At 43.4% G+C, this 25931-nt stretch overlaps 1 protein-coding gene across 4 annotated transcripts in view; it reads left to right on the plus strand.

The window, feature by feature from the left end:
- LDLRAD4 (low density lipoprotein receptor class A domain containing 4) overlaps positions 1 to 25511 on the plus strand; it is a 279350-nt gene extending 253839 nt beyond the window's left edge. The window contains exons 1-4 of one of the 4 annotated variants that reach the window (XM_042032092.1): positions 69 to 302; positions 3339 to 3493; positions 13478 to 13531; positions 14805 to 25511. In XM_042032092.1, coding sequence (XP_041888026.1) covers positions 233 to 302; positions 3339 to 3493; positions 13478 to 13531; positions 14805 to 15347 — 822 coding nt within the window. In that variant the 5' untranslated portion in view covers positions 69 to 232 and the 3' untranslated portion in view covers positions 15348 to 25511. Of the gene's footprint in view, positions 1 to 59; positions 303 to 3338; positions 3494 to 13477; positions 13532 to 14804 lie in introns of those variants that run through there. The other 3 variants (XM_042032074.1, XM_042032099.1, XM_042032084.1) reach the window with 3 other exon arrangements.
- Positions 25512 to 25931: the final 420 nt, after the last annotated feature.

Consider the following 25931-nt stretch of genomic DNA (forward strand, 5'->3'; position numbering starts at 1 on the left):
CGGCCGGGGCACGGCGGGGCGGGAGCGGCCGGTGCCGGCCGTGCCCGCCCGCTCCGGCGGCGGCGGGGCGGCAGCCGCGCTCCGAGCGCCGGCAGAGGCGCGGACGGGAGGCTCCCTGGCAGCCTCCCTGACCGTGTCCCCTCGCTGGATGGAGCCCGGGGCTGCCGGGGATGCGGTGCCCGCCGCGGGGGCTGGCGGAGCGGCTTGAGCCCCCCGCCCGGCGGAGGCGAGCATGTCCAGTGAGCGGCTTAACAAGACAGCGGTGAAGGATGCGCGGTTAAAAGACCTGTTGTTGGAAAGAGGTACCGGCGCGTCGGCAGGGGCAGGAACCGCGCGATGCGGCCCGGGCACCGCGCAGCCCGGCCCGCCGGGAGCGCTCGCCGGCGGAGCCGCGGGCAGGTTCCCCCCGCCTGCGGGGTCTGCGTGCGGCGGGAGGTTCGGGGTGACAAGTCTTGTGTCATTGCTGATAGGGTTATAAAATATGTCTCTCTTTTCAAGCTCTTCTAAGAAGGTGATTTAATTCAATATGTAGTTAGTTGCCTTTTCCGTGTGGGGCGTTTACCATGAAACGTTGTGTTTGGTTTTAGGGTTTTTTCACCTGGAGAATTTTTATGAGAAATGTTGTTTCTTGCGTGTAAGGAAACGGGTATATGTGAGTGTGACAGACTCAGGGTAGTAAAACCATAGCATTTTTCTTCCTGAAGCTCTCCCCGGTCTCTTTCCCAGTAAATTGAGAGGAAAAGTGGGCAGGAGGAGATGCCTGTCTGGAAGGCGGTGGCCCTTCACGTCTGGCAGGTGTTGGGCAGGGGACGTGGTGGGGACCGGGGTGACCCAGTGCCTGTCAGCAGCCGCTAGGAACTATTTAAATGGCCTTGATCAGTGCCAGCAAAACAGACTGCTGCTGCAGTCTGTCTGTGCTTTTTACTGCTAATAACCTAATGAGCAGCAGGAATGTCACTAGAAGGAAGAAGAGATTTTAAATTATCTTTCTTTTCCCCGTGCGTTCAGTTGAGGAAATCCCCTTGAACGTCAGTAAGGTGTTTTGTTGCAGTTTGGTGTTTACAATGTAAACTGGACTTAGGAAATCCCGTGTGCGGTGGTTTTTATTTTCTTTATTGTATGGCCATGTTTTAATCAAAAATTTTTAAATGATTCCCTCCCATGGGAAGTGCTCACAGACCAAATCACTCATCTCTAAGGGAGAGGTACTATCCTTTACCACTGAAATGCAGGGGCCTCGATAAATTTAGAAGACTCTGCCCTTGGCAGATAGAGAAGTAACATGTCATTCTAGTGATCTCTGCATTCTAGGAAAGCCTAAATCAACATTGCTTGTTTTGCATGTTGCCCTTTAGCAACAGTCTCTCAATTTCCAGTCTAAAGTGTGACATGGACCCAAAAAAAGTTTGGATGAAGAAACACTTTAGTACTTCAGTAGCCACAGAATGTGAATTGCAGAAGTTGTCAACTGTGTAAAGTCTGTAGTCTTGTGTTTCTGAGCCAAGAAAAACTGACTTTTAACTTAAATGTGGTTTGGGTGGGTTTATTTTTTAATTAATTCTGTGCTTCCTGCTTTTTGATCTTTTGGTGCCGACATTGTTAGCTTCCAGTGACGAAAGAGAGGGGAAAAAGAAAGCTTGCTGCCCTGCATGTGGGATTGATAGCGAAAGCAGAGCGCAAAGCACTGACTAATCAAATTCTTTGAAAATGTTGCTGGTCTTAATGATGAGTGGAAGGTACTTAACAGCAAAGAGTGATAAAGTGATAGACATATTTTTGCCCTTTACTCTTTCCTTAGTCTTAAGTAGGCTTAGTTAATCCTCAGGAGACGATTGTAGACCCTCAGCAGTTTGGTGGTGTGGCTGTGCCTGCCCGTAGCTTGTGACTACAGCTGGACCTTGTCACCAGCCTCCACTGGACACCAGCACACTTGCCGCTCCTGTAGTCTGACGTTTTGTTCACAAGAGATCTTAGAATAATGAAACAGCCTTGGGTTTCCTTTAGTTCCACTGCAGGTTCATCTTGGATTCTATGAGTGAGTGGCATTTTTCTAGCTCTGCTTTGCAGCTATGTTGTGTCTGCACAAGTGTACTGCTGTCACGCAGAAGGCTGAGGGTGGCTACAAATTAGAGGTGGGGGCGAAGGGGGCTTATTTTCTAATATTTATTATGTCCTTTCATTTTCCTATGTCATCTCTCCTTCCTCATTAGCTTTTTAAAACAGAAATTTAATATCAGTTCCACAAAGTTCATGTTTTTCCATCCAAAAAGTAGTGCCCTTTTTGGAGAGTACTGAAACGGAGCAACTTGAGCTTCTTCTTTGCTTTTTCTACCAGCTTAGCAACCAAAGACCTCCTCCCATTAACTGGAGTTGTCTTTCAAGATGAGAGCATCCCCTGTGAGCAATGCAGTTTCCATAGAAATATCATCAACTTGGTAACTCCAAAGGGCAATTTTTCCCCTTATATTGCTCATCCTTGCTGCTCCAATATAGCCAAAAGGGTGCAAGAGTGACTCATTTCTAAATATACTTAATATTTGTGGTATAGGCAGGGCTTCAGATAAGATGATGGCCTCTGACAGAGTTCATTGTAATTGTATCTCTTGCAACAACCAAGGCCCTGGTTTCATTTTTAATCGTGATGGAACACAATCTTGTTTTAGAGTACCAGATCTCTTTTTAGATTTTTACCTGACTGGGAAAGTCCTAAAGAAGTTAACTAGTACACTAGTTGGAGAGAAGGTAGTAATTGAAAAAGACACTGCCTGTAGATTCAGTAGGATAAAAGTTTTTCACTCTAGTTAAATAGCTTTCATGCTATTTACTTGATAAAAAATTAAGGGTAGTGTACTAGATAAAGTGTCCTGATTCCTCTCAGGCTTTGAAGCATATGGAGCCCTCTGGAGCCATTAGCCCTTAGCATTGCAGGTGGCTATTAAAATAGAGTGGGGTTTGTGTGTATGTGGTTCCTTCAGCTTTTTGTTCAATTTTTTCTACCCCCCCTACCCCACGGTGAAATTATATTGTCCAAAAGGCTCATCTGTGGTGTTTATGTTGAAGAGTTTATTACCTGTGCAGGCTGCAAAGAAGCATCACCAAGAAGCTTCTTAGTTTTGACCCGCAGCCACTCATGCTGATCAATTTACTCTGACAAAAATAAAATAATTTTCATGCTTTTTAGAACAGTTTTCTTCATGAGACTTTGCAGAATGGACAGCAGTAGTATCTCTTGCTGGATCAATCTCAGTGAAATACTGAGGGCCTTTGCAGGTTATTGCTTTGATGGTTAACCTTCTGTGTGTTGATGACACATTTTCCTCTTTTTTTCTTTGTTTTAGCTGAACTGGAATTTGTTCAAATCATCATTATAATCGTGGTTATAACTGTTATGGTGGTAGTGATCATCTGCTTGTTGAACCATTACAAACTCTCGACACGCTCCTTTATCAACCGACAGAGCCAAAGCAGAAGACAGGAAGAAACTCTGCAGACGGTGAGTGTGACCCCCTGACACCAAACTCCTTTTGCTTGTGCTGTACAGGTCTGCAGCAGAGCCTCCCAAAGAGATCTGGTACAGGCAACTGCTGGAAAAACTTCTGGTACCACTTTTAATACTCTTTTGCTGAAGTTGTATTTATCAGTAGAAAACAAATTTGGAACATGAATTTCAGATACATGGTCTTTGATTATTTTTAGATCCTGCTATGTTTTATGTAGCTTATATTCATTTTGCATTTGGAGGCTTAGATGTGACATTGTTTGCTGCTGCTGTAATTGGAGAGGGGAGTGGAAGGGGAGTGAATGGAGAGTCACTGGGTTACAAAGATTTGAAATACATGTTGTTATGACTTTCCATATATTGTCTGATAGCCTGGAGTTTTATCTCTGTTACTGTTTTGTGAAGCTGCCATGGCTGTTTGCTGGATCAAAACTACTGTCCCAGTAAGGGCCTAGGAAAATGTAATGTTTGTTTCACTAAAACAGCAAGAAGAGACTAGAAAAAGGATCTCTCCGAGGAGTGCTCAAGATGTGTTGTTACAGATTCAAAGGCTTAAGATGGGATCTTAGTCAGTACTTGTTAAGACTGTGTTCAGTCAACCCAACAGTAAATGGGCACTTAATTTGCCTTGTGAGCCAGGAGTTTGCTGGGTGGGATGCTCTGCTCCCCTGTGAGGGTTAACCACAGTGTGTCCCTGACCTTGGGATATCCCCCACAAGCCGTGCAGTGGCCTGTGTTGTTGCAGGGAGGTCCTTTCTTCTGATGTGCTTTTCAGTGTCCCAGAGTGGTGCCCTTGGCCTCTTTGCTGACAGTGATGGCCAAGTGGCCATTTGTGAGGTTGTCTTTTGATGCAGTGAATTCCTGGTAACAGTGTTGAGTTCACAGCTTCATTTTGCTGTCAAAAAATGTCTGATTGTAACTGAGAGATGTGATCTCATAATGGTTTACACCAGTTCTAACTCCACAGTCTCACCTTTTTATCCATCCCAGTCTTATGTTTCTTCCCTCTTTGTGCTCCTTAGGGAGCTGCCAAGGTCATGGTGAGAGGCCTCAGGGGACTGCTCTGGCTGAACACTAAGTGCTTGCTTCTTGCTTTTGCTTGTTTTTTTTACAGTTAGATTTCAGCAGGGGCGGCAGCACTGACAGGGAAGGAGGCAGAGATGCCACTGTGGGTGCTGTGGAGCTGCATCCCTGGCAATCCTGGTAATTGGCAGCTCCCTCCTGAAAGTCAGCTGTACAGTGTGACTGTGCAGGGCTCCCAAAGCTCTCTCCTAGTACGTCACCTGGGCCCTCTTGCTGGGGGGCATTGCTCTTCCCTTGGAGGCTGCAGGGGGAGGAAAGGAGCTGCCTCCTCAAGGAGAGGCTGCCTCATTGCCTGGCACTTCAGTAGTGTAGGAATGCTTAGCTCTAATTTGCTTAGAGATGAAACTGGAGCTTGTCAAACCTTAACCTTGTGGACTTGAGGACTGGAAAAATTGACTAGATTAATTTGAATGTTGCTTTGAAGTGGACACTGTAATTCAAGAACCACAATTCTGTCTGAAAAATGTTAGCTTTAATTGCTACAAATGCCTAAAATGAAATAGTTTGAGATAAATGAAATGTATTTTCATCTTCACAAATCTTTTTAAATTGTAGTAAGCTGTCAAATGCATGAAATAACCCATTATTTCCTTTGTATGGTTCATTACTATTGTCTGTTATCAGAGGCAATGGTATTTTTTTTTTTTCTCTTGGGCACAAGGGAGAAAACTTCACCTTCTTAGGAAGAAGAACATGCAGTTTGGCAGCAGGTGCTTTGGAGCTGCTTTAGTACCCAGAACTGATCTTAAATCATTTTTAAAACAGACTCAGTTTCAGTTTGATTGTCACCATTATAAGTAACGATAATCACAGCCAAGTGAGCACTTCATGGGAATTGATGATGGGATGGCAGGAACCAGTTACTAATTCTTCTGAAAGCCTTTGGTATGGGTTTGTCATCACTATTACTCATCAGAATTTCTGATAAGCTGCAGCTCTTCTTATAAGAAGGTCGTACTTGCAGGGAGTGGGGATTTAGAGGTCTCTGAGTTCAGATGTCAAAAACTTTGAATTTTCCTTTGCCTCAGGTGTTAGAAGGAAATTCTGATAGAAACTGACTGTGCAGTGCAACCCTTAAAAGCAGTGTGCAGAGCATGAGGGTCAGAAAACCAAAGTAAGTGCTCTATGTTGAGAAGCTGCAAATGACCAGTCTGTTTTCACTGTCCACAGTGGAGTGAGTTACATGAGACGATAGATAGTGAGTGGTGAGATGCAGGTTATACACTTCTAAAATTCATTTTTTGTACCAGGCAGGCCTTGTTTTGTGTTCAATTGCTATCCAAGTAGATTTTCTTGCAAGGGAATATTTTTTTAATTGTACATAGACTCTGAAAATGGATATTAATGTTCATTAACCGCTGATGTCTGAAGAAAACATTATTGTGACTCAAGTCTTCTTTTGGTAGAAAAATAGTGAATGGAAATAGAGGAAATTCAGACATGTTTCTTGAAAGAAAATGGTAAAGCAAATTATTTGACTATTGGCTAGTTCTGTAGTGAGCTCTGAAGTGAACACCCTTTCATGTAGCTGAGGTATATCAAGATGTAGAATCCATCCCTTCCTGTTCAAATGGGGCTTTTTTTTTTTTTTTTTTTTTGTCCTTTTGTTACCTTCAGGTTTTTTTTTCTTCAAGCCTATCCTATTTCTAGATAATCATGCCTTCCACCAGCTAAGTGGTGGCTGAACTGCGCAGGTTTCTGGCCTCATGAAGACCAACTACTGATCAAGTGATCTCTCTTACTCTGGTTCTTCTAGAGTGTGTAATAGGAGTGATCAGGTAAATTATCTACTGCCTTTATTACCAGCCTCACATCTGTAAAACTCATGGGTCAGGCATCAGAAATAAGAAAATAAAAGATACTAGTGGATTTATTTTTCTGGTTAAACTTTTTCATGTTTGGGCAAACAAACAACCCACAAAAAAAAAAAAACAAACCCAAACAAACACCCTCAAATAAAACAAACAAAAATAAAATAGGATGATAATGAGAATTTCAACTTCCAGGCCAAGCTGGAAATTAGAATATTAAAAAGATGTACTCACTGCAATCACAAGTGTTAACATTTGAAGTAATGTTTGAAGGGCAGAAAAGAGACCAGTCATAGAGGGGGGAAAAAAAAGGTTGCTCTCTAACAAGTGCACACTGAAAAATTGTTATGTGCCTCTTCCGTAAATACACTTTTCTGTGTGACCACCAGTTCATCTCTGTCTTTTTTCTTTATTTTTCTTCTTTTCTTCCCTCTGGAGTATCATCTTCCAGTCTTTCCCCAGTCTTTGGGATTTTATTACCTTGGTTATTGGGCCAAGGCCTTAAGCAGATCACAGCCACGGGCAGGACAAACACTGAGTGCTCAGGAGCAGTGGGTGTTCTGCAGCAGTGCTGAGGATGCTGCCTGCCCTCCCATGGCAAGTCCTGCTTTCTTCTAGCGAGGCTATTAAACATTACAACCATGTTTTAACATTAGCAGAAATGAGTTTTGGGGTCATAATTGTGAGAGGTGGAGTGATTGATCATGTTGGCATGAGCAGCAGCCTGGAGTGAGCTTGCAAGGTACTGAACAGTGTCTGTATCACAATGGATAAAATACTGAACATTTCCTGTTGCTAGCTTATCCATCAGCAGTGTTGGGCTTCACAGCTGGGAGCAAGGCAAGGGTTGCAGAACACCTGAGAGGGACACAAAAGCCATAGGGTGTAGAGTACACCAGGAGCATGCCCAGGGCTGCTTCATTTTGAAAGAACAGAGCCTCTTGTATAGGAGCAAGTGATGCTACTGGCAGTGCTGGGGGATTTTGGGGCAGAGGCATGTGGCAGCCTTGGAAAGGTGCATCTGTGCACAGGATATGTGTCTGATATCCAAGGGGAGATCGGTGTCGCAGCATTGCTGGCTGTGCCTTTGAAGCGTTGACCTTGTATTGGGAGGGCACTATTGCTGGTAACCAAAAGCATCCTGCTGCAATGTAGGTAGCTGCAGCTGGGGCACTCTGCTGTTTGCTGGGACAAAACAAAGATAAATCTTGCTTCCTGATGATTAACTCCTAATGTCATCACCAGTCATTTCCATGGGGACATTGAGGGGAAAGGGATTAACTAAGTGACTTACAGGGAGGTACTTAATGAGCTTCTGATGTTCCTAATTTCATTCCTTTTCCTCATCCTGATGTCTTTACATTGTCTTCTTGTATAAAGTAGATGTTGAAGGAGTGCTGAACTCTTGGACCGCCCTAGGCCTACTCCTGGCAGCAAATCCTTGCATCTGTCACACAAGATGCTCACACTGACTAGCCCCTGCCTCCCACCACCGAGGGCAGAATTGCTGCTTGGGCTCATCAGCTTGCATTAGAAGCTGTGTTGGTAATGCCAGTTTTGGATGCCAAGCTCCAGGAGCACAGCTGTAAAAATTACTCCCCTCTGCTCTGTACCAGCTATTTCAGAATAAAAGGGGAATGTCAGGAGGATGACAGAAAATACTCAATAATATTGACAGCTCAGGGATTTGTCAGTAATTTCAAATGTTAGTCTTTCCTGCTGGTCTTTTAAATTATTTCCTACTGGCATTGGCATTATTCTGTCTGTTCCCTGCTGGTGTCCCTGGGTCACTCATTCTCATTTTCTTACTGACATATGCAAAAGAAAGAAAATCCCACTGGGAACAAGAACCCGGTCTACAGCCAGGAGAGAGTGTGAGTGCTGTAGACCACCCTGCTTTGCCAAATCTTTTTGTTTGTACCAGTCATCATTTGGCAGGGGCTGGATGTGCACTGTATTCTCCTGCTGTCTCCATGAGGGACATGGGCTCGCCTCTCCTCAGGGAGTGCTGCCAAGAGGGACAGCGAGCATGGCTGCCGCTCTTTGAAGTCTGCCACAGTAAAGTCATTATATCTTTAATAAGGGCAGGATTGTCCAGGAAATCTGCAGGTAGGACTAGAAGCAAGGAGCGCTGGCTTTGGGTGGCATCTGACTCAGTGTGTCACCTTGGGCAACTTGCTTCATCTCCAAACAAAGGAGAAAGGATAATAGTACTTACTCCCTTCAGTTGAATGAAATGAAGATTACTTAAAGTGATGAAGTGCTGTGAAGTTGGGGAAGTAAAAGTTTTAAAGCATTAAGTAACAGGAATAATTGCAGTAAGTGTAGGGAGGCAGATTATATGTGAGAGATTTGGCACTCTCCATGATTCTCTAGTACTTCTCCTTGGTATCATGCACTGCTCTGTTAGACAGAGTCACCTTTCCTGCCCTTGAGGAATAGCTTTTAAAGGAACGAGCAGTCCTGCTGGTATATTCATCATTCTGTTGGGGACAACACAATAGTTTGTTTTGCTTGTTTTGCTGTCTTCAAAGCTATGATGGTCCGTATCACCCAGGAAGAGACGGGAGGAATGAGCCCCTGTGCCTTCCTGGAGTGTTTTCTGCAAGCCACTACTTTAATGTGGTGTAATGTACCACCTAGGGCCAAAATCAGAAACTACACTGCTCTCTGGAACATTTCACTTGCAAAAGAAGTGTGTATATTTGTGTATGCTTGTGTACATTTTTGTATAAAAATAAAATAAAAACCTCTGTTAAGGGGAAAAGAGGGACCTTCTTAATAATTGTAATGCATTTTAGAAAGTGAAAAACTGTCTTTTGTTTCTCAGAAAACATCATTTCGGGCAGAGTTCTATTTCATAGAAACTTAATAGTGGAGAAAGCCTGTAAATCTCCTTAACAGTCAGCAAAAAAAGAAAAGTTTGGATTATTTGGGATTGTCATGGTTTAACCTCAGCTGGCAACTTAGCACCCCGCAGCCACTTGCTCCCAGCAGGCTGGGGGAGAGAATCAAGAGGGTAAAAGTGAGAACTCATGGGCTGAGATCAAGACAGTTTAATAGGGAAAGCAAAACAAGGAATTCATTCACCACTTCCCAGGGACAGGCAAGGGTCCATCCATTTCCAGGACATTGCTGCTCCATGGTGTGTAACAGTGACTTGCGAAGACAAACGCTCTTGCTCCCAAAGTCCCCCTTTCCTTCTTCTTTCCCTGGCTCCATATACTGACTGTGATGCCATATGGTCTGGAATGTCCCTTTGGTCAGTGGGGTCAGCTGTCCTGGCTGTGTCCCCTCCCGGCTCCTTGTGCACCCCCAGCCTCCTCACTGGTGAGGTGAGGAGCAGAAAAGGCCATGACTCTGTGTAAGCACCACTGACCAATAATGAGAATATCCCTGGGTCATCAATCCTGTTTTCCTCACAAATCCAAAACATAGCCCCATACTTGCTACTATGAAGAAAATTAACTATATCCCAGCTATAACAAGCACAGGGATCCTTTTGCTTTATAACAGTTTGAGGAAAATTTTTTACTGCCTGTAAAATTTTGCCTATAATCTCTCCCGAGTTAAAAATCGTTCTTCTGGTACATGTCTTTCCTGCTGGCTGTCAATGGGCTGATGCTCAGCTGAGGCAGTTGCATGACAGTGTGTGCTCCAGTGTTTAAAAATGTCCTCAAAAAGCCATCTTCCTACACTGTTTAGTTCTAGAGGCTCTACAGCTTTGTAAAGTATGAATTAGCAAATTATCCTAGCCTTATGGTGTCTCCTAAGCTCTAAATAATGAGTTAAATAATCATCACCATGAGATAATTAAGTAATCACTGAGCTGGGTTTATTAAATGATGCTGCTATTTCAAAACCTAATCACAGAATTAATTTCTGTAAATTATGGTGAAACTCAAAACTGGCAATGGTCAGCAAAAGACATAGGTGTATCCCTAACATTTTTCTTGCTTGGTGTTATTGGTAGGTGCTAGGATTTTCATTCCAAAGCCTAACAATGTTAAAAATGAATACAGTATAGGGAGTGAATGCATAAGCTTTCCCTCCCTGTTACTTTTAAGTATTGAAGCTTGTGTCTGAAGTCTCTTGAACAAGGAGCAAGTTGAGGTGGCCTAGCTATTGACAATCTATAAGAAGCAGGTAAATGAGATATTGCCCTCATCAAAATATGGGTACATTGCATTTGCTCAGGTTTTGCCTTGTTTGCATATACCTGATAACTACTTGTACAAATCCCTAATATAAATACAAATGCTGTCAGTTCTCATCTGATTTTCACTGATAAGAGCACAGGGGAAGCATTTGAGCTTTCAAAGGAAGGTCTGTAAGCACAGGGACAAGCAGAGAGCAAGACATAACACTTACCCTCAGTGTAAGTCACTCTGGATTGGTCACAGTGGTCCCAGCACATTATTTCCTAAATCTGTATCTCTCGGGGTGGAGGGGTGTAGTCATGGGGATATTTTTCTTCTGCAACACTTTCTTTGCATTTAAAGCCCTCACTGTCACCCCAAGAACAGTGGAGTTGGTGGGAACCAACCCTTGGGTTAGGTTGTATCTACCCAGTGCAGGGAAGGGAGAACTTCCCTTAAATAAAGACTCAAGAAAGGTAGGCAATAAATCTCCTGTGGTAGATGCAGTGATTTCAGGAGGACAGAAACTCCTGTGTTGGGTCAGTTAGTCTTGGACTTGGTGAGGGGAGAATTCTGTGCTGTGTCACTGGACCAGCCGTGGTGAGGCTGGTCTGCACGTGTGTGAGCCTGGTATTTTCCAAGTGTGGGCATGCTGAGCACGTTACCCAGCCATCTGCTTGGGGAGTTTTCTGGCTCCTGGGATAGAGATCTTGCTGGGGGTTGGCTGCTGCCAAATCATTTATTCAGTCTGCTGCTCTCTCTGGGGGAAATCTCAGGAAAGGGAGGAGCTACAGGTAAACTGTAGGACATACTGTCACAGGAACGATATTGTTACGTATCCTTGCATCCTAAGGATCTCACAGCCTCGGAGTTCAACTGCATCCCAAGACGTTTACCTTCTCAAGTAGTTATCCCAGAGTGGGGAGAGGCTTGGGCTCCTTTGGCTTCGTCTTGGTGTGGCTATCCCAGTGCCCTGGTTACACTCGGTGGGATCCCTGTAGCAACTGCGGTACCTCCAGGCAGGGCTTTTTACTTTTCTGGGATTCAGGCATCAGCAGTAGAAGTAACAGGCAACTCCTCTCTTCTAACATGTTATTTCTGTTAGGCCTGGCTGGTACCAGATCTGGGAGTCTTGGCTTAGTGAGCAGGTCCCATTCCATCTCCATGCAAGAAATTTTTCTCCATATGCTGCACCATCTCCCTCAGCTCATCTCACTCTCTTGCTTTTGGGGAGATGGGCCCTAGGATGGGAGTCGTTTCCACTTCCATGTCATCAACGCCCTTTCATAAGGGAGTTTTAAGTAATATGAGTGGTGGGGGTAGATTTTATTTCTATCTGGGTTGGGTTATTGGTTTTGCCTTTTTTCTTCTCTTCTGAGCCTGTAACTCAGGGGCAGTTAATTGAGAAGTTTAGCTTTGACTAATATGTTTTACAAACAGTTGTAATGTGTTTGGAGCCTGTTGGGTGAACTGCTGATAACCTGGTTGCCTTTAATTGTGCAAACATACCCTCAGATATTTCAAAATGAGGGCACCTGGGTGCTGAAGGAATGGAAAGGAATATGTGTACAAGTATGTATATAAATGTATGTGTATAGTTACACAGTTACAATTTCTTCAATTGACAGAACTTTATCTAGGCACTGAAGTACATGAATCTTTATAAGATCATTTTTCATGTCTTTGCAAAGGGGAATACTTGGGGTAGCTGTAAATAATTGCAATTGTCAGCCTCTCTGTCTTTGCTCTCTAAAGCTACAGAAGAGAAGTGTACCAGCTTTGCTATTCAAAGCATTTCCCTTAGCAGCTGAATCCTGTGGGAGAGTACTCTTAGAGCAGCTTTCCTCTGCGGTGGACTCTCCTGACAGGATCACAGACGGCTTTTGGTCTCTGAGTGTCATGATGAACATCTAGTTGGGTCTATTTTTACATCTGAAATATGCTGAAAGATGCTATGGTGAGAAGAAGCAGTACAGTAAGATTTGGAAGCAGTCTATACGTGGTAATGCTTTTGGGGACAGTATGCATTTTCCTTCCAGTTCCTGAAATTTCTTATGTCTGTAAAACTTGAATTAGCATCAAGAAAATAGTCATGACCATACAATATTTTGATTTTTTTCTTTGTGCACCAAGATTGAAGTTCTGTGCTTTATATCTGCTCTGATATGTCCTTTTCAGCTTCACAATTTTCCAGTGAAATAAATTCATTGTGGGAGTTACTGCTACTCTAAACAATTAGTTGAGGAGAAAAATGATGATAACACCTTAAGCTATTTTCTCTTATTGACATACTGTTCTTCACCCTTTTATTCTGCCCTGAGTGCTGGTGCAATGTCAGAACAGCATTTCAAGGCGTGGGAAATATTTCAACCTGAGAAGGTGGTTGGAGAAGTGGCTGAAACCTCAGCTGTTTTAACTACTGTTTATGGTGGGAATTGGGCAGCTGACAGTTTTGACCAGATTATCCCTGGGTTTAGCGTGTCTGTCACTTTACTGAGATTACAGACACCAGGTTTTGTTGTGAACTGTTTTGCCCATGGTGTGTAATTGGGATCCTGGCTGGCAGCTTTGTCATACCTTCCACCCTTGCTGGTTTGGGAGGTGACAGGTACCTGCTCAGCACACAGGTGTCTCCTGTCATCTCCTCGTGTTGCCACACTCCTGTAGCCGCCACCAGCTTGCTGCATCCTTATGGCCTGTGGGGCTGGGTGCCATTTGGATGGATGACATTTTGGCGCTTGCAAAACGGACCAAGCTTGACTTGCTTGGGAGCAGAGCTGCTCTTTGCTTGTGTTTTGGAAAGAAAGGGGTGGGATGTTGCTTGTTTAGCTCCTGGAGACAGCCAGTCCTTAGAAGATGATTGCTGGTAAGAGCTGTGATAACGAGGCAGAATGGTGATGTGATTTATTAATTTTTTCTATTTTGTTGTTTCTTCCACATTTCAGGAGGGGTGCTTGTGGCCTTCAGAAAGCTCAGTTTCGCGCCAGGGTGCTTCAGAGGTACTGACAGATTTCTGACTATCTTCACCAAGTGCTTTCTTTTTTTCCTGTAATGTATATTTGGTTCCTTTCAAAAACATGCATCTATTTTTTGTAAAGAATGCTTTCTCAGTGTAATTCACATGGTCATCTAAGCCTGCCTTAATGTGCATTTCATAAATGCCTGAGACCTTTTCATTAAAAGAATTAAATTCTGCCTACCTGACACCTCATCTCCATCAGCAACTCCCTTTGTTATAGTAGGCATTCACAAGTAAGTGGTGGAGGTGTGTCTCTTTCATGCAGTGGCTCAGTAATTTGAGTATTCACTGGAAGCTGGGAGACCAGTTCCTCTTGTCCCTGAATTTTTCTTGGATTTACAGCACGTATCCTATCACCAGTGTCTCCCATCTTCCAGCTAGCACACATCTCTTGTCTGTGTAATAATTTGTGGGTGTATTGCTCTGAGTGATCCAGCTGTCCTGTGACAAGCAGCAGAACTTCCTGGTGGTTGGCCCTGTATCTGTGAATGTCAGGGGTTGAAGACCCTGCAGGGATCCAAAAAAGAGAAGAGCAGTTCGATCAATCTAGGGCTGAGAAGCTGCTGTGTCTGTCCAGATCTGGGATAGACCAAGTGAGGAGCAATAGCACCTCACAGAGTATCTTGAACCCTTCCTTTTTTAAAGCCTGGCCTTCTCCAGGGTTTAATTTACCAGGGACATATTTTCCATCACAATGCAGAAGCTTTGTAGGTTCTCCCCAGAGGTTGAGTTCTGGCTGAGAACTGAGGGGGAGGAGGACACCTGATACACTCTGATAGTGAAGGCGTGAGATATGCCGAGCCTTTACAAAATGTACTAAAATGACCATCTGAATTCTTTGGTGATGCATTAGCTCTGAGTAGGAGGGGGAAGCTCAGACTGCAGCTGAAATTCAGTATTGGGACACTGTTGTAGAACTAGTCAGTTACTGAGACTAGAGAGAATTAGTTTCCTGGTTTCAGAAACAGAATCATTTGCTTTTTGCTCAGAACGTTTTAATGTCAGGAGGAGCTGTGTGGGGTCTTGGTCTTCCTTTGTGAAGCTGTTCTCAGGTGTGCTGGATCCTTCCTGCACCTCGTGCCTCTTCACATGCAGGCATGTGGCAGCACATGTGCATGGTATCTGCTGGGTTTACCCTTCAGACAGGTGGCAAAAAAGCAGCATTCCGTGTTTTATGAGTTTGTTGTAAATACAGAGCACGCACAGTGCTTTGTGCAGATGTGGAGTCACGCGTGTCTCTCTTCCCGTTTCAGATCATGTACGCCCCAAGGTCCAGGGACAGGTTTACCACCCCATCTTTTATGCAGCGGGACCGTTTCAGTCGCTTCCAGCCCACTTACCCTTACATGCAGCATGAGATTGACCTTCCTCCCACCATCTCCCTCTCCGACGGGGAAGAGCCACCGCCGTACCAGGGCCCGTGCACCCTGCAGCTCCGGGACCCCGAGCAGCAAATGGAGCTCAACCGGGAATCCGTCAGGGCCCCGCCCAACCGAACCATTTTTGATAGCGACTTGATAGACATCTCGATGTACAATGGGGGTCCCTGCCCACCCAGCAGCAATTCGGGCATAAGTGCAACCAACTATAGCAGTAATGGAAGGATGGAAGGACCACCCCCGACGTACAGCGAGGTCATGGGGCATTACCCAGGCTCCTCTTTTTTCCATCACCAGCACAGCAACATGCCTCCTTCCTCGCAGAGGGGGAGCAGACTTCAGTTTCAGCAGAACAATTCAGAGAGCACAATAGTCCCCAGCAAAGGCCAAGACCGGAAACCAGGAAACCTGGTCTAAGTTACCCGCCCAGGTGCATTTGGACTGAAGACGGGAGATCCAAGCAGGGCAGTGGAGGAAGACCCCCGTGCTCCGGTGCACAGTGTTGTTACGTTTCACATGGTACAACTGAGTAAAACCAAACGTGCAAACCAGTTCTTTGTTTCTGATTCCTTTCAGGGGAATTGCATGCAAAGCAAATTGAAAGAAACACAAACTTCCATTCAGTTTGTCTACGAGCAGTGTTTCAGGGGAGGGGGGGGGATATGTTATTTTTTTTTAATAAACTATTTCAATTATTTAATTCTAAAAGTTAACTTAGCACAGAAATGAGGCTTGTACAGCCTATTTTATACTCACTGAATGGCAGAAGGAAGAAGGTGGTTTTGCTACATAAATGGGGGAAGAATTGGCCAGTTTGCTTTTTTTTTCTCCCAGGGTGTGAATTTTTTTTAATATGAAACAAAATTCCTGTTCTGTGTGCCAAGGTATAAAGTTGAGAACTTAGATGAATGCAAGGAATTAATTTGTGTTGTGATAAATGTGTTTTAAAAAGTTGCACTATCTTAATGTTTTAAAAAAATATATATGAGGGAACTGTTTTATGTGAAGTTCTTCTATATGTTGTCGTTTCACCTGTGGAATAATGATAGAGCCCCAGAAGTAATCTGGAGGAGTTTGCCCCCTCCCCCCGGGTTTGCTAGAAGATGGGGACAGGACTTAGCCTAACATCTCTTGACTTTTACAATTCAAGAAATACAGGGACATTTGTCTTTGCAATAATTTGCATTCAGATAACAGTGTATCAATGAAATGTCTTGGAGACGTTTGGCTGGAAGAAGGCAAATATGAAATCCCAGCATTTTCCATCACTTAAGGTTTAGCTGTTTTGCAGTGTAGACTATTTCTTTTATAAATGGCAAAACAAAAATTCCCATATGTATTGATTTGTATTGATTCTAAGTGCTGCCATTCTTTTCCTTTTCATAATGCAGTATCACCAGTACTTAACCGTTCCAGAGATTTTTGTCCTCGCTGTAGCCTGAAATGTATTTAGTCACATATCATGACGTTATGCAATAAATTGTTTGGATATGCAGGGTGGGATTTTTTTTCCCCTGCACCGCTGTTCAGATACGTGAGACTGTTGTGGTTTTCGCTCTCCATTTCATCCTTTCAGATGCTGAAGTTCAGTCCTGGAGGTCCATCCTGTTGAAGTGAAGGGGCTAAACCCCCCGTGGTGGCTAAACCCCCCGTGGTGTTTCTGCAGCAGTACTGAGAGCTCTCGTGGCAGTGGTGCCCGGCTCCTGCTGCATCCCTGGCAGGGACGTGGGAGCACCGGGAATTCTCCCTACAAACCCTTTTGCTCTGGGCCCTGTTGCGGAAACCCTTGTGGGTGCATGACATCTGCATGATGCCGGCGGGACTGCGCTCATGGGTAAAGGTGGCTCGTGTATTAACCAAGTGTCTGTAAGCCCTGATTTTTGCTATACTGGCCTGGAGAGTAGCTGGAAAGTGATCTGCCTGTGTCGTGGCATGTGGGGTGTTTCTTCACTGGCTGTTCCTGTGTGGAAGCACACGCAGCGCCGGAACTCGGTTGACAAAAGGTGATAGTGGCATCACAAGCACATGAAAAAGCACAAATTGCACTTAAAATGCATTTTGGAAATGGACTGAAAAGTAAGAATCTTTAGAGTCTTAGCTTGGATAGTTTCTAATATATAGGTGTATGAGTGTGTCATAGACCCTTTTACTTTAAGATCTTTTCACTTTTTTCTATTTTCCTGAGCCTTGTGCTTGGTTGCGGGCAGCAGCCGTTGAGTGCCCCAAGGGCACCGATGCCCTGGTCCCATGGCTAGAGGCTGGATTTCTGCAGGACTTCTGTACACGGGGGGCTCTGATAACTGAAGTGCATCTTTGATCTATGCAGAGTTTTAATGCCAAAACTGTGTGTGTGTGTCTTCGTGTGTGTGTGCGTGTCTTTTGGGCCTCAGTGTAGATTTGTTTTCTTCATAAGGTAGTTTGATTTTATTCTAGTTTAGAAAACTTTTGTATAACTGTTAGTCTGAATACACAGCCCCATTTGTCTCTGTAATTGTTACTTTGATCTGAGTTATGCTGGTAGTGCAGAGTAAAGCTGCCTTTTATCGTATGTATTAATTGAAGAGAGAGATAGAGATTGTGTGGTGGGATTCACTTGGGTTTTTTTCCTCTCAGACCCACAGGACAGGTCTTTAGAAGATGACTAGGTGGCTTTCAGTCAGCTGGGGTTCTCATCACTGTCTGATTCCTGGGAATAAAAGCTGTGAAATCAGATTTTTGCGAACAACCTATGAACATAATTCTTAGTTAAAAACAAAAAACAACCAAAATGCAACCAGAAGACAAAGCCAGCAAATGTTGGTTTTGGTCTTCAGTGACTTTTGTCTCTTCAGGAGTGAGCCTTTAAGCCAGAGAATGTGTGTGCCTACACAGATATTGTGCTGTTGCCTAAATGAGGATTGGTTAGCCGAGAAGCCTTCAGGTGAGAAGAGCTGGAACTCAGTTGTCATGGCAGAGCACACCTGGATTGGGCCCTTGGCTTGGGCTGGTTGAAGACCAACTTTCCCCATGTGCAGATCTCAGCAAAGTGAGTCTTGAAGTTGCCTTCAAAGTCACCTCTTGGGAACGTACTTTAAAAACAGCCCTTTGCTATCTTTTGCCCTCCCTGCATGCTGGTGGATTTATGCACTTCCCATTAACATTGTCCACTATGCTGTCTCCTAATTTTCCTTGGCTGAGAAAAGGTTTTCTGCATGGAAAATGTAGCATTTTCCAGTTCTTTAGGAAAGATTTGTTTAAAAATAACGTAGTATTTGCTCACCTGGTAGTTGCATCTCCTCTTGCATCTTCGTCTTCTCATCCTGGAATCATAGAATGTGCTGAGTTGGAAGGGACCCATCAGGATCTTTGAGTCCAACTCATGGGCCTGCTCAGAACCGTCCCCAAGAGTCACACCACGTGCCTGAGAGCATTGTCCAAACGCTTCTTGAACTCTCCCAGGCTCGCTGCTGTGACCACTCCCCTGGAGAGCCCAACCACGCTCTGGGTAAAGATCCTTTTTCTAATACCCATCCTAAACCTCCCCTGGCACAGCTTCCAGCCATTTCCTTGGGTCCTGTCACTGGTCACCGGAGTGAGGAGATGGGTAGCTGCACCTCGTCCTTCCCCCATGAGGAAGTTGTAACTGCAATGAGATCTCCCCTCAGCCTCCTCTTCTCTAGGCTGGACAAACAAAATAACCTTAGCCACTCCTCATACAGTTTCCTCTTGGGGCCCTTCATCATTGTCATGGCCCTCCTTTGGACACTCTCCAGTGGCTTAATGTCATGCTCTGCTTTTCCAAATGTAATGTGCAGACAGAACCTCTCAGCTCTGGGAGTGCAGTGACTAGTTTACTTGCTACAGGTGAGCTTGCAGTCTGCTACTTCTGTTTTGGGGGCTCTTTTAGCAGTAAATAGGCTATTTTCAGGCAGATACTAGTGCTCTCCAATGGAAAGGCAGCCAAGAGTGTAACACTGAAACACTGTTTTTCTGGTTTTTCTTCTGTTGAAGTGGTAGAGAATCTGCTCTTGATAACAGAACAGAATGGTAAAAGAAATACCAACATATCAGTCTTTACAGGCTTAGAAATTGGTGAGCTCTGAAGATAGGTAATTCTATGAAGCATTTATGGAAGATGAGCTTTGAAAATATCCAGACCTGATAGACTGTATTCCAGAGCCACTCCATGAAACTTTGTATAAATTATAAAAGATTTCTGCAAGCATTGTAGCATTAATTGTGTAGATATTACCTCCATACTGGTGTTCTGGTTTATGTGTCTCATGCACAAAACCCACATATGTGTGTGGTGTTTCCTATGTGATGGATCGTATTTGCCTGAATTCTCGTTGCATCTTCTGACTTTGCCCAGTAACCCGTGTTCCCAAAATTCAGTGTAGAGATGTCCCTACTTTAGAAATTTTCAGGTTAAAAGATTATTCTTTCTTTTAAATGTCCTTTATGAAATAAAGCTTTGTGACCTCTGTCCTACTGCAAGGATTAATTTTTCCCTTATGTGGCTTGGCATGGCTCCCTTCTTGATGCTAAATATGCCCCATCTGTGGTGTTTTCATATGATCTTTCAGGGCTAGAAAAGGCGGTGGGTTTAGCAACAGAAAAAAAAGGTTTCTCTCCCAGTGTACCAATGGAGCACTTGGCACTTAGCTCTAATTCTGTACCTACGTCTAGCACAGTTGTTGTTGGGCTCCTCTCAGTGCTGGACAAGCAGGCTGAGTGTGATGCTGCTTAAAAGATGTGAGGGATGAGAAGAGGGCTACCCAGCCAACAGTGCAGTGTTCAGATCTCTTTCCTGGCATGTGTGGCCCGTGCAGAATTCACAGGACTTTGCATAATATGATGTTTTCATCAGGGAGGATCTAATCAGGCTACTCCTGGTCTTGTCACTGATGAACTCTGTGCTTAGCCCAGTCTCGGGCTGATGGGACTTTATTACAGCATGATTTTCCCTTGTAAGTATGACAACTCAAGCATGTGCCCCGTGTACAAGTTCTGGATAGCTAGTGAGGAAGATGTTTGCATTCCTGCAGTCATGGAATCTGTGGGAACCATGGGTTAAGCTGTGCTTCATTTGGCTTTTTATTACTGCTTGCCCACTTCTTCCACCCGTTTGTCCCAACTGGAAGCTGCTTCTGTTATGCCCAATCTCTGAATGTTCTTGTTGCAGATATATTTTTTTTAAAAGTGTCATTGAGAGTTATTTTTTTCTTCTGTGAATGGGGTGCACAGAAGGGTAAGGAGCAAAATTACACTGTTTAGTAAAGAATGCATTTCTTTGCAATAGAGAAGAAATCCTTGTCCTGCTGGGGAGCCCTGTGTCTGGAACCGTGCTGTTAGAGGTGGTTGTTTCTAACCCTGCCAGGTAGTGAGATATTGGACCTTAAAACTGGTGCTCTGATCTGTAAGGAATGTTGACTGTTTTGGAGAAGATTGATTGCTAACCTTTCTCTGACTCTATCCCTGAACCCTCATGGTAGCTAAGGTAACCTGATTTCGTAGGCAAAGAAAAAATAGTATGCTGGTGAAAAACAGATATACGTCAATATTTTTCTTTGCCTTTTTTTTTTTTTCCAAGGATAAAGAAAAGGCTTGCTGGCACATTTGAAAGTATTTAGGATTATTCACAGGTTCTCTCTGGTCATTGCCATTAAGTCATGTCCGTGCACATACAGACCTGCATGCAAACTTATCCCCTTGATTATCTCTGTGCTAGTTGCTATTCCATGATCACCCTCCAGAAGTGCTAAATGGCTGTATGTTGTGCTCTCAGGAACAATGGCAGGTCATTTGGAAGCTTGAGGAATATTTGCTTCTCAGTCCTGTAAATGTCATGACCTATGTTTTTATCAGTAGGGGGGTTTCTTGCTGCCCCAGTTCTTGCCTGTCACCTGGTATGCTTGTGCATCCTGCATCCAACAGCTCTCTCTCCTTTTGAGTGAGCTTTGAAAAGTCTTTGCGCTTTGGGATAACTGCAATGCAGACCTCATGTATTGATGTACAGGAAGGAAATACACTTAGTGTACTCTCAGTCTCATAAGCATGTTTTTCCAGACCTAGCTGATGATGAGAACCAAGTGATCCTTCTGTGCAGTGGGTTCAGATGAGGGCTGGCTTTTGATTACATCTTTGCTTTTTAGATAAAGGCTGTTGCGCATAATTTAATTACACATATCTGGTCTTTCCCTGCACTGTGTTTCCTGTTTGCCAACCAGTGTAATTGCAACTTTTCTCCTACACTAGCCCCAAATGTGTCAATCATTTCAATCCCTGGAAAGAGGCAGTCTTACTGAGTTGTCAGACCTGTTGAGGCCTTTTAGAACATGGAGAAGTCCCTTGTGAGGATGTGTTGAACTTAGAGAGGTTTCCTGTCCAAAAACTGTTCTGTATGTTTTGTTACAGAATTAAAGTTAAACGTTTTGAGAGTGTGCTGGCTGAAAATGTTGGTAAGATTTTTTTCATAGTTAATACGTTGTTTGCCAGCCTGTCCTCAGTAATCAGGGATGAAAATTACCTTTCGACCCACCTCTGATTGCCCAATGGGGCTTTTGCCAGCCCTAACAATGCACACTTGCACCAGCAAAAAAAAAGAGTCGTTTTCTTGGTACAGCTCTGGGGAATTAACAGAAGCTGCGCCACTAAGTTCATCCTCCAAAACCAGTATCAGACCTGCGCTGCCTCTTCCCAGCAAACTGAAGTGTAGGTGTTTCAATGAAGTGCTTTGCCACACTATTTAGTCCCACAGACATGCAGTGGAGGAGCCTACTGATGTTTCCTTGAAATTGTCATTGGCATTAAATGTATTTTAGGGCTGCTAATGCTGTTTTTGTAACCACCCAGTACAGTTCTCCTGCTTTTGAAAGGGAAGACCAAGGACAATTTTGTATTGAGAAGTGTCTCAAACTCTCCTGGCTCTTACTTCTGCCTTGCTGGTGTCTCTTCTGTTTTTAGACTGAACACAAGCAACCTGGGTATTGCTAGCATTGCTTTCTTGCTATAAAAGAGCTTACCTTTTTTTGTTGATTAACAATAAAAAACCAAAACCGTAACCTAGATATACTTCCCCTTCCCTCTGACAGCCGTGTGATTTACTGCCAGAGATGACACTGTCATTTCTTTGCTATGTTGCTGCTGCTGCTGCTGCTGCTGTTTTAAGTGGTTTGGTGTGTGAGCTTTCTGAAACAACATGGTGTGTGTAGGATCTCCTGGGTGATGAAGCTGTCTCTTTTCTTCTTCCTTTCTCTCCTTGGTTTGTGCTTGTCTGTCTGCTGTGGTAGGTTTGTTAATAAATTAAACACATCCTTATTAGATATAATTTTGAGGAGGTTTGCATGTCCATAGTTTGTTAGCAACTAAGGTGCCTCATGTCCAGGTCTGAGCAGATAGGAATCCCCTTGCACTCAAGAGGGCCTGATCCAAAGCCTGCTGAAGTTGGTAGGAAGACTCTTGCCAACTTCAGGGGGCTTTGCATCAGGCCTTACACTCCCACCTTTGTTGTGCCTCACTTAAAATGGTGCTTTTTCAGTTGTTTGTCTTTTTTTCTGGTTTGTATTTTTTTTCTTTGTATGGTGCTGTGTATAACTTGAATATATTATGCACATATCCTACCCAATGGGTAGAACAAACAAACATACAAAAACAAATAGATGTTGTTAATACTGTAAGATAATGTACAGATTATACCAATTTTAACACAAAAAAATGGCGTAGACTTTGAATGCCAATCTGTGCTTGGTCCTTTTTTTGTAAGAAAGTTTGCAAATGAATGCATACAAATGACAAAAAGTCTATGTATTTTATTTTCCTATTAAATATCAATATAATATCATAAGGGAAAAAGGTTAAACAAATCCTTTTTGACTTGTCTGTGTATAGCAATTAGTCGTTTGATGCATCTTTGCTGTGAAGATTCCTTCTTTTTTTTTTTTTTAAATGTGTCACTTTAAAAAGAAAGGAAAAAGCAAAACAAACAAAACCTCCACAGCTTTAACCTTGCAACTAGATGCTTCTCGTATTGGTTGTTGCCTTGCTATTGCTGAGTTGGACCAGTATTAGTTACTACTTCTCCAGCAGATACGTTATTTATTGCTATCCTTGATTACCTTTTTTTTTAAAATTAGAAATGGGCTAGACCTTTTTGAACCTTTTTAATCACATCCTCGATGTGAAGTGAAGCTCAGACAAGTGGGAACTGACCCAAACCATCCCTGCAAAGTCAAAACTAGGCCAATGAGAGTTCTGTGACAGCAGCCAGCCCTTGCTCTGTGCCCACAACTGGTGTGCCATGCTGCCACTACAGACTGTCCTTGGGCTTGGGGTGTGGATGAACTCGCTGGTGACCTGTGCTCTTGCAGGGTGGACAAGAACAGCCGCAGCTGGTAGCGAGCTGAATGCAGGGTTTGAGTGGGAGCTTTGAGTTGGCAGCTCTGCTGCTGTGTTGGTCTCTGACAGCAATGGCTTAACCCAGGTTCATATTTAAGATTACAGAGAAATGCTTAGACCTGTTCAGACCCAACCTGGGAAGTGGTGTGGGAAGTAATTTGACGCTTCAGCTTCCTGCCAGGCTCCCTTGGCAGTTTGGTTCTCCCCCGGCGTCTCCCTGCATTTGGCTCTCCATCCCTGTGCCCCCGCACGCTCTTCAGTAAAGCAAATACCTCAGGAAAACTCAACATGAAGTTCTAGTGTAGGGACTTGCAGATGCTGTACTTATTTTTCTAAACTGTTTGTTCTAACTATCCGAGGACAGTAGGTGACATAAAAGTTTATCGGTCTGAGACAGACTCGTCCTCTCACAGATGGATACCGACTAATCTTTCATAGATACTCATGTCTGTATGTAGCTTTTTTATACTTGCCAGGCTTTAACCACAGATGTAAGGTAGCAAGGCGTTGGGAGACGTTTGGGATGGCATTTTGGTTTGGTTGCTCAGATGATTCGCAAAGCGCTGCGCTAAAACTCAGGGGGCCTTACCCGGGGCCAGTGAAGTTAGTGGTGGGGCTTCCTCTGGTTTGAGTGGGCTTTCAACCCAGTCCGTCACACTGGAGGGTGGTGCCTTGGGGCATGGTCCTTCACTGCTTCTCTGTCAGCCTGAAGCATCATCTACACCTTTGTCTGTAAATATCTTTTAAAAGCCCTCACAGGAGTCATCTATCTGAATGTTGATCATGGTTGTTTTAGGTTTTTTTGTTTTAAAGAAGTGTGTTAAGTTTTTTATGGCCAGTTCTGCATCATCAAGCCCTTACAGATAGCTTGTATCATCACATCCTTCAATACGTTGAGCTGTTCTGTCAGTAAGCATGTACCATAGGTAAATATGCGTATTTCGTGATTGTCACTTGTTAATTCATTTCTTGTTTGTCAAGGCATGGAGTAATTGTTTTGGAAGTGCGCCTTGCCTGGCCACCTTCACGTTTCTGTTTGCACTGCAGTACCACTTCTGTGCATGAAAGAAGAAAAGCAAACAAAAAACCCCGGGCCTTGACTAGGAAGACTGTACAGAGTAAACCTCCTGCTGGAGGAATCTAGAGTAGGATTTATCGTAACAAAACATGCATATTGAGTGGACCAAACATGAGCATGTCTCCTTTTAGAGGCACTAATTTGCTTTGAAGCTGCAGTGGAAAGACCAGACTATCTATTAAGTGTATTCACAGCTGTGTTCACGCTTTTCCATTTACCACAAAGCACAGCAGGCAGCCAAGATTTTAAAAGGACTATAAGCAGAAGTTAGGAGAGCCTCAGGCATCATAGACCTCGACAGCAAAAATAATAATAATAATTTTTAAAAAATGACTTTAATATTCTTTAACAAAGCTTTTCTACTTATAGTATAAAGACTACATAAGCGTCGATAGGGTTTTATCTTTGTATAACTCTCAACTGCCCAATGCTGCTGTGCTCAGAGCATTTCACAATGGTATGTACATCAGTCAGGCTGTTACACTCAAAATTAACCATCAAATGCCTGGTTTTAGAGTGTTACCCTTTCTTTGTTGTTTCTTGCTAGTTAATTTACAGTGTAAAATGCTTTATTGCTGTATGGATTTTTAATATTTTTTTTGTATTTCCAACATTGTGGCTTTCAAGATCACGTTTTCAACACATCTCTTATTTTTGTCCATTTTCTTTCAAGCTATTCTGAAATATGTACAGCACTATCAACAATATTTAATCTTTCTTTTAAAATTTATTGTTGTAAAACAAAGCTATTAAAAACAAGTAAGTCTTTTTACAACTGTATTGGAATTTCTCAATAGCTGTTCATGTGATGCTGTGACAAACCTGGCTTGCTTTATTTTTTTTTTTTTAATTTTATTTTCTGTTTAACACAATTAATTTGTTGCTTATTTTCCACCGTAACTCCCAGTTATATACAGAAAAAGATTTCAACTGTTGTGTATCTGACTCTTTTAATTGAGCAAATGGTGATGTCCTAGTTTTTAGACCTAAGGTCTGTTTATTGCAATACTTTTAAAGGAAGATGTTGCTCTCAGTGCTGTTGTTAGTTTTAAACACAGATTTTATGCTTGTTCTTAATATGCTGTGGTTAAACCATGGCACAAAATTATTAAAAATTATTAAATGCATTTGTCTCCTGTTGGATTTATTTTCCCTTTGAAGTGAAAAAAACAAAAAAGCTTGAAACACTACAGTGGCCTTGGTAAAATGAGTACTTGTCTTTTTCCCTTGCTGGTTAGCTGCTGGCAGCCAGGTAGCAGATCTTTAGGGAATCAGAGAGGACTCAGTCCTTGAAGCATCATGTGAGGGCCCCGGGAAGTGGATGTCTGATGAGGGTTTAAGAGCAGTGTTCTGATCCTCACACTCTGGTGATTAACGCTGGGATGGTCTCGGCGATTCTGCCCTGCCTCTACCATAGGATGGGTGGTAGCAGGAGACAGCCTGTCACCCGCTGTAGTTAAGTCTAGGCACTTAATCTAAGTCAGCTCGTGATTCCAATTCTTTTAAGTTAACAACCCCACCTCAATCTCGTTTAAAGCCCTGGCTGT

This window comes from Corvus kubaryi, unplaced genomic scaffold, assembly GCF_017639235.1.
Source record: "Corvus kubaryi isolate FWS band 111438036 unplaced genomic scaffold, C.kubaryi_AGA036_p1.0 132, whole genome shotgun sequence".
NCBI lineage: Eukaryota > Metazoa > Chordata > Aves > Passeriformes > Corvidae > Corvus > Corvus kubaryi.